Source organism: Phoca vitulina, unplaced genomic scaffold (genome assembly GCF_004348235.1).
Source record: "Phoca vitulina isolate PV1807 unplaced genomic scaffold, GSC_HSeal_1.0 scaffold7, whole genome shotgun sequence".
Classification (NCBI taxonomy): domain Eukaryota; kingdom Metazoa; phylum Chordata; class Mammalia; order Carnivora; family Phocidae; genus Phoca; species Phoca vitulina.
In genome coordinates, this window is record NW_022589710.1 from 39,277,921 (window position 1) to 39,292,120 (window position 14,200).

Sequence of the window (14,200 nt, forward strand, 5' to 3'; positions counted from 1 at the left end):
CCCACTGGCCAAAGATGAGACAAATTGACCACCAATAAGATAATAATGACAGTAGATTAAAACCCATGAAATATGTTTAAATTCTTGAGTCTGTAATATAAAGAAATGAAAAGCAGGTAAATCTCCAAAATTTTGGAGAAGCAACTCATTATTTTGAAAATGAGTTAAAAAAAAGGAAATCAAACATCTATTCTTTTTCTATATGAACTGTATTACCGAGTAACAAATAGGTCTTTTTTTTTTTGACAGAGATACAGCAAGACAGGGAACACAAGCAGGGGGAGTGGGAGAGGGAGAAGCAGGCTTCCCGCTGAGCAGGGAGCCCGATGTGGGGCTTGATCCCAGGACCCTGGGATCATGACCTGAGCTGAAGGCAGATGCTTAACGACTGAACCACCCAGGTGCCCCAACAAATAGGTCTTTTTACAGGAGTATTCCAGCAATAAATGAAGAAGGAATGATAGAATAGCACCAAATTACAAACCCCAACAATCTGATGGATCTTGGCACTGAATATTGTGATATAATAAGAAATCCATATTTTGTCTTAGTCCTGATTCTTGCCTGCAGAGCTTCTAAAACCTTTGGAATTTCCTGAGTTAATAGAGGTGCCAGGACCATCATTTGTTATTCATAATCACATAATCAACCCTTTTCAACCATACCTGAATTTATGCTATTGAGATGACTCTTGGTGGGCCCCTGGATAGCTTCAGATGGGAGCTGGTTGCCAATCATGTGATATAAAGTGGGAAAATTCAGCTCCACCCATCCTCCCCAACCTCTGAGGAAGGGAAAGAGGCTGGTAACTGGTTAATTGCCAATGGCCAGTGCTTTAATCAATAATGCCTATGCAATGGGATCTCTACAAAAATCTCTAAATGATAGGGTTTGGAGAGCTTCTGGGGTGGTGAACACCCTCAAGGTGCTGGGAGGGTGGTGTGCCATGTAGCCCTCCCCGATCTTTTCCTGAGCTGTATCTTTTATTCTTTGTAATAATTTGGTAATAGTAAGTAAAGTGCCTTCCTGAGTTCTTTGCATCATTCTAGCAAAATTATTGAACTTGAGGAGGGGGGTGTGGGAACTCCTGATTTGTGGTTGCTTACTTGGTCAGAAGTAGTAGTAGTAGTAGTAGTAGTAGTAGTAGTCCCAGAGGTCCAGGACTTGTGATTAGTGTCTCAAGGTGTGGGGGGGGGCAGTCTTGTGGTTCTGAGTGTTTAAACTGTGGAGTCTGAGCTAACTCCTGGTAGTTAAGTGTCTGATACCCAGTTTGTGTCCACAGGGAATTAAAGAATTGCTTGGTATGGAAAACCCAAATATTTGGTGTCAGAAGTGTTGTGAGTAAAAATAGTTCATAAACATAAAGCCTACTAGCATCACAAAAAGAAAACTAGTCATTGTGTTACTTCCTGATGGAAGAATAGTCAAGCCTGAATGTGATCAAGCTTTCAGATCCAACTATCAGTTTACAACATATACAGAGAAGAGAGGAACATGTTAAACTACACCAGAGAGATGCAGTCAGCAAAATCCAAACTGGGAAATGACAGAATAAATGATTGTTGGAGGAGGAACCTTTGGATTAAAAGAGATTTGAAAGGTATATTGCTCTCATCACATTGTATACCTTAAACTTACACAATGTTATATGCCAGTTATATCTCAATAAAGCTGGGGAAAAAAGATGTATTGGTCGTTCCAATGTGATGAACTTATTTGGATCTTAAACAAATAAATGGTAAAAAAGAACAGAAGCATAAATATATGAGACCACTGGAAATCTGAACACTGAAATATATTTGATGCTAACACTGATAAAGACATTGGTTCACTCAGGTTGTCCAAAAGAAAAGGTACTCTTTAAAATGTCAGTGACTAACCTTCAACTAACAAGCCAAAGACAAGTTGGAAATGAGGTAAAAATTTTAGTCCCTTTATTGGAATTATGTTTCTTCCTTTTCTTTTTTTTTTAGATTTTATTTTTAAGTCATCTCTACACCCAATGTGGGGCTCAAACTCACAACCCCAAGATCAAGAGTTGCTTGCTCTACTGACTGAGGGAGCCAGGTGCCCCTGGAATTACGTTTCATAATTCACAAGGAGCCTTAATGAAGGTCATTGGAGGTTAGGGGTTGAAATTTATATTGTTTTTACTTCTCTAGTCTGTTCTCCACAGGCTTGAAGAGTATGGTCATCTGGCTGCCACATGGATTTCATTCTGAGGTGTGGTGATAGGGTCAGGTCAGAACTGGTCAAAAGTACCAGTCCTCCTTCTGGAGTACCTTCTTCTCCTTCTGGAGAGTTTGTCATGGCAGGTCAGAGAATGGGGCGGGCTCTGTACTGCCTGGTCCCATTTCATTTGTGTTATTACAGGACTGCTTGACCCCTATTTGGACTTACTGGGGAAGGTTAGTTAATCAGTTAGAAAAGCTTTCTGCTGCAAGTAACTGAATACCTACCGAAGAGTGAGTAGGTGGTTGCGGGCACTGATTCTGCTGCTCAGTGATGACGGAGACCTAGGGCTGGTGCATTTTTAGGCATCTTATCCAGTCAGTGGGAAGGGAAAAGGCCAGCTATGTGTTTTGTCAGGAAAATATGTTTTTCCCAGATTAGCTGTCTCTTTCCCTCTGTTGATTTCCTTTTCATCCTCTGGAATTATCCTGCAGATTTCTCAGTGGGCCACCCCTATATGCCAGGGAGGGTGGGGAAAGGAGGGGAAAAAGATTGTTATAATAAGCATGATGAGATTCCTGGGGCTGGTTAACATTGCTGCCTGAGTAAAATCGGGGTTCTCATAGTAAAGAAGAAGTGGGAATGGATATTGGTAGGTAATTAATAGTGTCTGTCCCACTGGGATTGTTTCTGGACTTAGAGAAGAGGTAAAGGCATGAACGTGATACTCAAAGAAGAATATGTTTTAGGTTTCTTTGTGCCTCTTTATGTAGCAGTGTCTTCATTTTGTGCTTACAAGCAAGCTATCTGATCAGCACAATAGAGAGCGTGAATTGAAGGATTATTCTGAGGAAGGTTAAAGGATTTGTGTAAAGGGGCGCCTGAGTGGCTCAGTCGGTTAAGTGTCCAACTCTTGATTTTGGCTCAGGTCGTGATCCATGATCTCAGGGTCGTGAGATTGAGCCCCACATTGAGCTCCACGCTGGGCATGGAGCCTACTTAAGATTCTCTCTCTCCCTCTAACCCTCCCCGCACCCCATCCCTCTCCCTCTCTCTCTTAAAAAAAGAAAAAAAACCTCGATTTGTATATAGAGAATTTAGGATAAGTGATAAAAAGTGGAAAATAATTTTAATTTTTAATTTTTTAAAAGATTATTTATTTATTTATTTATTTGACACAGAGCGAGAGATAGTGAGAGCAGGAACACAAACGGGGAGTGGGAGAGGAAGAAGCAGACTCCCGCTGAGCAGGGAGCCCGATTCGGGGCTTGATCCCAGGACCCTGGGATCATGACCTGAGCTGAAGGCAGACGCTTAACGACTGACTCACCCAGGTGCCCCTTAATTTTTAATTTTAATAATAAATTGCTAGATACCTTTTTATCAAGGAGGGAGAAACAAAGGAGGAGTAAATAAAACTTGCTTAAGTTTAAAATGCATTAAAAAAAAGAAAACCTTACAGGTGAGGTACTTAAAAACACTTCGGAAAGATTACTTATATATATACTTTTAAAGATTATTTATTTTAGAGAGAGAGAGAAAGAGGCAGAGTATGTGCACGCACAGTGGGGAGGGGTAGAGGGAGAGGGAGAGAGAGTTCCAAGCAGAGTCTGCACCAGAGCCTGTCGTGGTGGGGCTCGATTTCACAACCCTGAGATCATGACCTGAGCCAGAAGAAACCAAGAGTTGGTCACTCAACCAACTGTGCCACCCAGGCGCCCCAAGGTGGAATATAGGATTGGGAATTTAGGAGGTAGAAGTGGACAATCCTGACTTGTCATGAAATCAGAAAAGCTCTGAAAACTAGGAAGAAATACGTAGTTCAACAGGGGAGGAAGACGTTAAACAATCATAAACATGTAAAATTGTAACTATTATAGCTCCATGTACAAAGGAGAGGTGTATGTTGTATTTTTCTGTGTGGAAGCAGTGGCCAAGCTTAGATCTGAGGAGCTGCCTGTCCCCTTGCTAGCTGCTAGGGACCCCACAGCCAGTGCCCTCCAATTCCCACCTGACTATATAGAGTGTCACTCTGAATCAGTGTATCAGGAGGGAGGCACGTAGCGTTAGTGGCGAGGCATGACGTTGGCTCATTAGGGAGGTAATTACCAGGGTGGTCTTAGGACCATTTACCTATTTGCTTCTTGGCATGAATCCAGGATCTTTGAACTGGGGGCAAACAATAGTGGAGACAGAGAGACATTTTTTAAGATGGTTTCATGAGCCTGGGTAGGTTTCACCTTAGTCTAATTTTAGCTGCCTTATCACTTGTGAATCTAGGTGAATTAGTGGGGAGATCTTGAAGAGGTTCTAAGATAGAAAATGAAATTAGTCATAAGTACTTAATATGAAAACAAAACTTTGGAATTTTCTGGAGTCTGTAAAGGACTAATAGATTCACATTGTTGTATTTATATCACACTGCTGAACAAATACATACTGAATTAATGAACAGGAAAATATTACATATGTACAAGAAGCTTTGAGAAACCATAAACTTCTATTTCAGCACATTTATGATGCTATATTTCAACTAGAATTTTGGAAAACTTTTTTTTTTTAAGCATGTGTTTTGTTTCAAATTGTCATGTGGTCACTAATGTAAAGCATTTAACTTCCCTTTTATACAAGAGCTGTGAAGTAACAGGGGGAACTAATAACAAAAACCTGGAACGAATCCAGTCTTCTCCACTTCAATGAATGGTAATTCCATTCCTCCAGATGCTCATCCAGTTAGTCAAGAAATCCCTTCAGCTCCTCTTTTGAACTATACCTTGAATTCAGTTACTTCTATTTTTATTTTTATTTTATTTATTTATTTATTTATTTATTTTTTAAATTATTATGTTATATTAATCACCATACATTGCATCATTAGTTTTTGATGTAGTGTTCCATGATTCATTGTTTGCGTATAACACCCAGTGCTCCATGCAGAACGTGCCCTCCTTAATACCCATCACCAGGCTAACCCATCCCCCCACCCCCCTCCCCTCTAGAACCCTCAGTTTGTTTTTCAGAGTCCATAGTCTCTCATGGTTCGTCTCCCCCTCCGATTCCCCCCCTTTATTCTTCCCCTCCTGCTATCTTCTTCTTCTTTTTTTTTTTAACATATAATGTATTATTTGTTTCAGAGGTACAGGTCTGTGATTCATCAGTCTTACACAATTCACAGCGCTCACCATAGCACATACCCTCCCCAATGTCTGTCACCCAGCCGCCCCATCCTTCCCACCCCCCACCACTCTAGCAACCCTCAGTTTGTTTCCTGAGATTAAGAATTCCTCATATCAGTGACTTCTAATCAGCTGAGCTCTTCTCTAGGTCCAGTCACCATCATCTCTTACCTGGACTGCTGTACTAGCTGGTCTTGCTTTCCCCCGTGCCCCATGTACAGCCTCTTTTCCAAATCTGATAGAGTGGTTCTTTAAAAAGAAAAAAAAAAGAAGAAGTCAGATCATATCAGTTCTGCTTCCAGGTTTCTTATTTTACTAAATAATATCTAAACAAAATACCACAGACCTGGATATCAAATGGTTCATTTTCTCATCTCCTTTAAACCATTGCTCCAATTCACCTTATTAAAGAGGCTTTCCCAGACCACTTTACATAAAATAGTACTTGCTTCCATCTTTCACAATCTGTTCCCTCATCCTGGTTCATTTTTCTTTAGAGTACTTATTACCTGATGCATATAATATGTATTTGTTTGTCTCTCTCAGTAAACTGTAAGTTCCATGAGGGAAGCTTTTTTGTTTTTGTTGTTGTTGTCCATTGTCCCATCCTTAGCACCTAGAATGGTGCCTGGCATATAGTAGGTCTTCAGTAAATATGTTTTTTTTAAAAAAAATATGTATTTATTTGAGAGAGAGTGAGTGAGTGAGAGGGAGAGGGAGAGAGAATCTGAAGCGGACTGCACACTGAGCACAGAGCCTGACGCGGGGCTTGATCCCACAACCGCGAGATCATGACCTGAGCTGAAACCAAGAATTGGATGCCTAACCAACTGAGCCACCCAAGCGCCCCTCAATAAATGTTTTGAATGAATGAAACTTAAGTGCATACGTGAAAAGAATACTTTTTATGAAAAAGATGTCCACTAGATGGCATTGCTTTCAAACTTTATGTAATTAATGTCTGGGAGCAAAAGATAGGATCTTTTCTGTTGTTACTCTAGCCAGGAAAGCTCTGTGATGAAGATTGTCACAAGAAATTGCTATAATTAATGTGAGGCATATAGATACTACATTTGTATTTGGTTTTTGATTTATATATATTTTTAGATATCTTTTCTAAAATAAAAATACTTGGAGAAACTGATTATAGAAACTTATAGCATACTGGTATGTAAATAATCATTTGGTACAGTTATTTCACATGGTAACTGTGAATAAAGTCACTTTGTGTCCATGCATTGACCACCTTCCTTCTGAGGGGCCTTACTTGAATGGGAGAGCAGTAATAAGTTCCAGAGCTTTTTACCAGTCAAGGCACCAGTTGAAATTCAGCCTAGTGTTGAAGGCAGAAAATTATTATTGTCTGTCATTTGTTGTTGCCGATGAGTTAAGGTACCCACTGATTGAGATAAGTATTCAGTACCTAATCAACCAGGCATCCAATTTTGAAAAACTTCATGTTTCTGGCAGATGTTGCCATACCTATCTTATTAAAAATCAGTGGGTCCCAAGTGTCAGAGCTTTTAGCTGACTTCTCTGACCAGCTCCAAACTTGGCAAATAGTTGCCCTAATCAAGAAATTTACACAATTTCCTCAAATCCTTAAAATGTGCCTGTCCTGTCTGTGCCAATGTCATCTCATTTTTTCCTGCTTTCATCGCTTACCTCATTTCCTCCTTTATTTCACCCTGTCTCTCTCATGCACTTCCCCTGAATGCTCATTTGATCCATTTTGTTCTCAGTTTTTACACATCTTTTAGTAATTTTTCCTTTTCCTGTTCAACCTAATGTTGCCTTTTTTTAAATTGTTCAAAATATACTTTAAAAAATATTATTGACCAGTTTTCTCCCTTTCTCTATTTTAGATTTTTCTTTTTCATTTCTGATTATAATATATGTGAGGAATTTATTTTGTTTATCTCTTTAAAGTTCTCAGCCTCTTCTTGGGACTCATTAACTATCTAGAAATGAAAACACTGTTCTTTGTACTTTGGCGTCTTTAAATGGAACATAAAGTATAGGGTGATTTTTGTGTTTATAGTCCTTCCTCCCAGTCATCCTTGGATGGTTAAGTATCAGGCTGATAAAGTATCAGGCTGATAAAGTATTATTTTAAATAGGAGACAGTTATACTCAAAGATTTACACTTTTATATTTTTAACCAGAAATATTTGAATTTTCTGGTACTGAGCTCCATGTCTTAAGCTATTAATGATGTTATTTGCATTTGTTTGGCCTTGTCACTCTCCTACACTTGGCCTACCCCATGCATTAGATCTGGCTTTGAGTTCATAATGTAGAAAATCCTTTTTTCTCTACTTAGGGAATATTGGACAACATCCATTTGTTTAGAAAATAATTTCCTGTTTACCAAGAAGCTATTAGATACATTTATTTTGTATATATTAAGTTTTAATTGAGAAAGCATATTTTTCTGTTCTGAGACATGGAGACTTACTGATATTTGATTGTTAGAATGATAATATATATTTGTTCAAATATATTTCTTTCATTCATGATGATGAAATAATTTTTCTTATTTACTAAATAAATCTTATAGCTGCTAGCCAAATTATCACTTATTAAAAAACATATCTATTCCTAGGAAGATAAACCTCAGAGACATTGTTGCTTACTTAACCTTAGATGAGATCTGAAAGCCCTTGCTGGTCTCATGCTGTGACTGCTAACCTCTTTTAGTGCTTATAAAGGGAGGCTTGTTTTGCTTATACCCGCTCTATTTTTGTTCTAGTGTTACTTGTGGCTTATGAGTTTCCTAAGTAAAATTCATTAGAAGTTCAGCATTATGGCCTTAAATATCATTACCTATTTTCACTTGTGCTATTTTTCTTCCCTACAGACTGGTTGAGATAGCAGAATCTCGTTTTCCCAGATATTTTAACACTGAAGAAAAATTACTTTTGACAAGCAGTAAGGTTCATCTTTATCAGGAACTCAGCTGTGATGAAGTTCTGCAAAGGTATGCTGCTTTAGATTTTGGTATGTTAGAAATACTTTGAAGATTTATTTTTTGTTTTTTTATGTTCTCAGTTGAGTGAAAAAAAAAGTCTCTACATATGTATTAGGGTTATGGGAAGTAATTATTTCAGTGTTCTTTATTTGCTACAGTCTATTGGATGAAGTATTTCTTTAAAAATGAAAACAAGTTGAATGAGTGAAATGTTTTAGATTTAATTAATTATTTAAGTGGTGTATTAATTATCTATTGTTCCATTGACAGGTTACCCCCCAAATTCAGCAGCTTAAAACAGCAAACATGTATGATCTCACGTAGTAGCAGAGGCTTAGGTATCTGGGAGTGGGTTAGCTGTGTTTCTGGCTCGGGGTTTCAGGAGAGGTTGCAGTCAAGCTGTTGGCCAGGGCTGTGGTCATCTCAAGGCTCAAAGAGGGCTGGAGAATCTTGGAGAATTCCAAGGTTACTCGTGTAGTTGCTGGAAGGCCTCCCTTCCTTGCTGGCTGTTGGCCAGAGGCCTCTGTTCCTCACCATGTGGGCCTCTCCATAGGGCTGTTAACAACATGGCAACCTGTCTCCCCCAGAGAGAGGGATCTGAGAGAGTGGGCATGTGAGAGAGAGCCCAAGGTGGCATCTGTAGTCTTTTATAACTTACCCTCAGAAGTGACATACCATCATTTTGTCATATGCAGTTGGTCATGTAGACCAACCCTGGTAAATGTGGGAGGGGACTGCACAAGGCTGTCTGTCAATACAAGGTGGGAGTAAATGGGGCCATTTTGGAGATGGGCTATGATAAGCAGTTTTATCCTAAAATTAGTAGTATCGTAGGAGAGCTGGAGAATGAAACTAAATGAAAACATGTTGGTGCATTTTCAAAAGAGTGCTATATGTATAGAAGAGCTGGAAATAAGTTATGATTATTGAATACTTGCAATCATTACTGTAACTTAGGAAAGAACAATTTGTTGTCATTGTTTTTAAGTTGGTTAATCTTTGCAATACCCTGTTTTATATTATATCTTAAATTTATCTACTATTTTGCAAATTCTGCTTTTACAGGATTGAATCTTTGGAAGAAGAAATTATTTCAAAGGGAGTTAAACTTGTAATTATTGACTCTGTTGCTTCTGTGGTAAGAAAGGAGTTTGATACACAACTTCAGGGCAACATGAGAGAAAGAAACAAGTTCTTGGCAAGAGAAGCGGCCTCCTTGAAGTATTTGGCTGAGGAATTTTCAATCCCGGTAAGTTTTTTCTTTTTCTCTCTTTTTTTCTTTTTCTTTGGTTTCTTTTATGTTAAGTTCACTGACTTAAAATATCAACTAATATAATTAGAAGAAAATGTAAAACACATGATGTGTTAAAGGTAGCATGGTCTAATTGCTATAATAAATACCACCATCTTCTTAAGTTTGTTCATCTGTTGAGATTATCTTTTTCACAGGAGTCTGGAGCAGATTTAAATGTTGTTTGTAAAAGTTCCTATGTGGTCAGTCCTTTTCTCAATCTCATTGTTGACTCTCTGTGTATGTTTTGTATTACTTTTGTCACATCGAGGTAAACATTGACTACTAAAACTACATGAAATTGCCTAGGTCTATTTCTGTAGTTCCTTTTATGGCAATATTTGTCAGTTTTATATATATATTTTAGATTTAGATATTATGTTATTATGTTCGGTGCTGTCTTGTACTCTGTAGGATTTGGTTTGCTCCAAATGGCCAGAGGTTGACTATCACATTTTAAAGTATTGGGAGTGATAGTGATGAAAGTGTCAGTAAGGAGACCTTGAGAGATTACTGTTGACCCCACTTTCCATAGTGGGGATTGTGATGAGTAAATCTGAAGATGTGGGTATCTTGCAAGGGTTTGCAGTGGTTAAGCTATAAGGTCTAAGTGTGTACTGTTTGCTTTCCCAGTAGCAGTGCATAGGAGAGTTCTGCTTATTCTGCAGCCTCAGCAACATTTAGTATTGTCAGGCTTTTCAATTTTAGCCAGACATCATCTCAACAGAAGATAAGACAATTCCTTAAACTGAGGTAAGATTTAGTTATGATTTTATAATCTTTAGATTCGTGTTTGGAAAATTAAAAGCTTGGATCTTTGTAATATGTACCAAGATGGTAAACTACCACACAGCCTTTGAGATTTATAAACCCAAGCAAGAAGTCAAAGGAGAAAATGTGACATATAAAAAGTTCTACATTTCTTAATGGCTTTTTAATTCGTATTTTGGATTATATGATGTAATTCCTGGGTGAAGTCAAGGGCTGTAAAGTTTATCCCGGATGATGCTCATCTTTTAAATTTTATTGTAGTTGGTTAAAATGATAAATCCAAATCCATGTTTTCCCTGGCCAAGGGAATTTAAAAATATTTTGTGGGGTTACTTGATTAAATGGAGAAGTAAGGATGTATACTTATTTTATTAATTCATAGTGGTTGCTTGACTTAATCCTATATAAAATATGAAAATTCACTTTTTAAAAGTTGTATTTATTTGCTTTTAAATAGTAATTGTAGGCTAATGTTTTCATTTTTTTTTCTGAGGTAATTTATTTTCCTGAGTGAGAAAAGGGCTCTGCTTTTCTTTGTTTTTATTAGTGCCCTCTGAAAGAATAGGTACTTATTATTTCCATATCTCTCTGTCTTTGCCTTTGTTTTTCTCTTTAGAGATAAGTGCAGAATATAACATGCACTTCTGTAACACAGGATGGTAGTAGTTTTTGTGACAAGTTAGTATTGGTTTTAGAAGGATTTTGAAAAATACTTCCTTTAGGAAGTGTGGGAATTTTCCTAGCCTAATTACCTCATTTAAATGAAAAATCATGAACTTTTAAGTTTTTAAGCTGTACTTTGAATAGGCGACTCCACATGGAACTAGCTAGCTGAAAACAATATGTCGCTATCTAATTTATTATCCCTTTCAAAATCACAGACCATATGCCTCTTTATAGTTCCTCAAACATTCCAACAACCATTCCTGCCTCAAGAAGTATTTGTTATTCCTCAGTCTGGAATATTTACCCCTCTGAATATCCATATGATTTCTTCTCTCCTGTCATCTTATTAATGGGGACTTTCCTGACCATGTAAGTATTAACCACACTCCCTGCCTCCCCATCTCCCTTATTATGCTTTATGTTTCTTTGTTACAGTTTTCACCTTCTAGCATGTTATATATTTATGTTGATTGTGTGTGTATTTCCTCCACCCCGTAGAGTGGTCACGGGGACTGTCTACTTTCTTCACTGCTTTATTCTCAGCAGGAGGAACAGTGCTTAACACACAGTAGTCACTCAGTAAATATTTTCAAATGTATGAATTGCAGATATTCCTTTTCTCTTTGGACTTGAGTTAATCTTATATATATTGGTATTACACTTAAATATTTAACATTTGCTTTTAGCCTTATTTTGATCCTATCTTTAATGTTGTTTATTATTTCTAATAGTAATAAAATACAATATTAGATAGCAGAATGTCTTATCATATAGGAGGTGTACTCAGATTACCCTGGCATCTTATAGGAAGAAAAAGAATTCTTAAGATTCTTAAGCTTGGAAAAGTCTTTAGAGATCTATATATATCAGATCTATAGATCTATATAGTATCAGAAAGCCAGGAAGTAGAAAAGATTCTATTTCAGTTTAGTAGAACTATGATAAGTGAATGTCTGATGGCCTCTGAGGAGTGGGCAGGAAGCAAGCATTCCAGCCTGCCCTCTGGCTGTGGATCTGAGATGGTGGATAGGGCCAGGACCATGCCTGGTACTTTGATAGTCTAGATATCATTTCATTCAAATAAGAGTAAAGAGTAAAATCACCTTAGGTGGTGGGATGAGTACTTTATTGAATTTTAAAATTTCTTTTCAGTGAACATGCAATACTTTTAATAAGTAGGGAAAAGCTAAAAGTATAATCTATACTTAATTTTGATTGTCACATTGTATGTATTTGTAAATGTTTGTATGCAAGGATGCCTGCATGCATGCATGAAGATTTCAATCTTCTCTCTCAGTGATTGATAAAATAGACAAAATGTTAGCAAATTAAATCCAGAAAGTCAGAAGCCTGAATAACATAACCAACTTGATCTAATTGACATTTACAAAACATTCCACTCACTGCTTGCAGAAAATGCATTTCATTCAGGTACACATGAGATATTCACCAAGATAGACAGTATTCTGGGCCATAAAATAAAACTCAACAGATTTAAAAGGTTGAAATGGTACAGTGTATGTTTTTTGACCCACAAGAAGAATAAATTAGAAATCATTAATACAAACATATCTGGAAAATCCCCAAATATTTGGTAATTAAGCAAAGAATAAATCACAAGAGAACTTAGAAAATATTTTCAAGTAAATCAAAATGAAAATACAATGTATCGAAATTTGTGAAATGTGGCTAAGTCACTGCTTACAGGGAAATTTATACAATTAAATGCTTATATGAGAAAGGTTACAAATCAATAAGCTTGTAAGAAATAGAAAAAGAAGAATATATTAAACCCAACATAAACAGAAGGAAGGAAATAATAAAGCGCAGAAATCGATATAATTGAAAACAGAAACAATAGAGAAAAAATCAATGAAATAAAATGCTAGTGTTTTGAGAAGACCAATAAAATTGATAAAACTTTACCCAAATTGACCAAGAGAAAAAGAAAAAACAAATTAGTAATATCAAGAATGAAAGAGGGGAGGGGTGCCTGGGTGGCTCAGTAGTTAAATGTCTGCCTTCGGCTCAGGTCATGATCCCAGGATCCTGGGATTGAGCCCCGCATCGGGCTCCCTGCTCGGCGGAGAACCTGCTTCTCCCTCTCCCACTCCCCCTGCTTGTGTTCTCTCTCTCACTGTCTCTCTCTCTGCCAAATAAATAAAATCTTAAAAAAAAAAAAAAATGAAAGATGGGATATCCCTATAGATCCTATAGACGTTAAATGATAATAAGGGGATGTTATGAATAGCTTTATTCCATTAAGTTTGATAACTGAGATGAAATGAACAAATGCTTTGAAAGACACAGACTACTTACTGAGAAAGAAATAGATAACTTAAATCATCCTGTATCTGTTAAAAAGTTGAATTTGTAGTTAAAAATCTCACCAAGAAAACTCTAGGTCCAAATGGTTTTACCGGTAATATCTACCAAACATTTAAAGGAGAAATATCAATTCTATACAAGTCTTCCTGAAAATTTACAAGAAAACTACAGACCAATGTCCATTATAAACATAAACACAGAAATCCTTAACAAAGTATTAGGAAATTAAATCCAGCAATAAATAAGAAGGGACTGAGTAGAGCTTTCAGGAATGCAAGGTAGATTTTGAATGCAACATTAAAATATAAAATCCATCACATCAGCATAAAAAAAAAAGATCTGAGTAGATGCAGGAAAGAAAAGCAGTCAACAAAATTCATCACCTGTTCATAATGAAAACTCTCAACAAAGCAGGAGTAGATGGGAACTTTCTCAACTTGACAAAGGGCATCTACAAAACCCTTCAGCTAACATCATACTTAACTTATACTTAGTGGTAAAATACAGTCTTTCTTCCTAAGATTGGGAGCAAGGATAAGATAGCCCACTCTTACTATTTCTAATTAGCAATGTACTGTAGATCCTAGTCAGCATAATATGGCAAGAAAAATAATTTAAATACATTCAGGTTAAGAAAGAAGAAATAAGACTGTCTTTGTTCATAGATCATATAATTTTAGTAGAAAACCCAAAGATTCTACAGAAAAAAGAAAACTACTAGATCTAACAAGTAATTTTAGCATGGTTGCAGGATATGGGTTATACAGAAATCACTTGCTTTTCTATATGCTAGTAATGAACAATTGGAAATTGAAATTGAAAACG

The 14,200-nt window shown here is 36.9% G+C and overlaps 1 protein-coding gene across 1 annotated transcript in view; it reads left to right on the forward strand.

Moving 5' to 3' along the window:
• RAD51B (RAD51 paralog B) overlaps positions 1–14,200 on the forward strand; it is a 560,808-nt gene that overhangs the window by 30,812 nt on the left and 515,796 nt on the right. The window contains exons 6-7 of the mRNA XM_032405390.1: positions 8,209–8,328; positions 9,385–9,568. Coding sequence (XP_032261281.1) covers positions 8,209–8,328; positions 9,385–9,568 — 304 coding nt within the window. The remainder of the gene's footprint in view (positions 1–8,208; positions 8,329–9,384; positions 9,569–14,200) is intronic.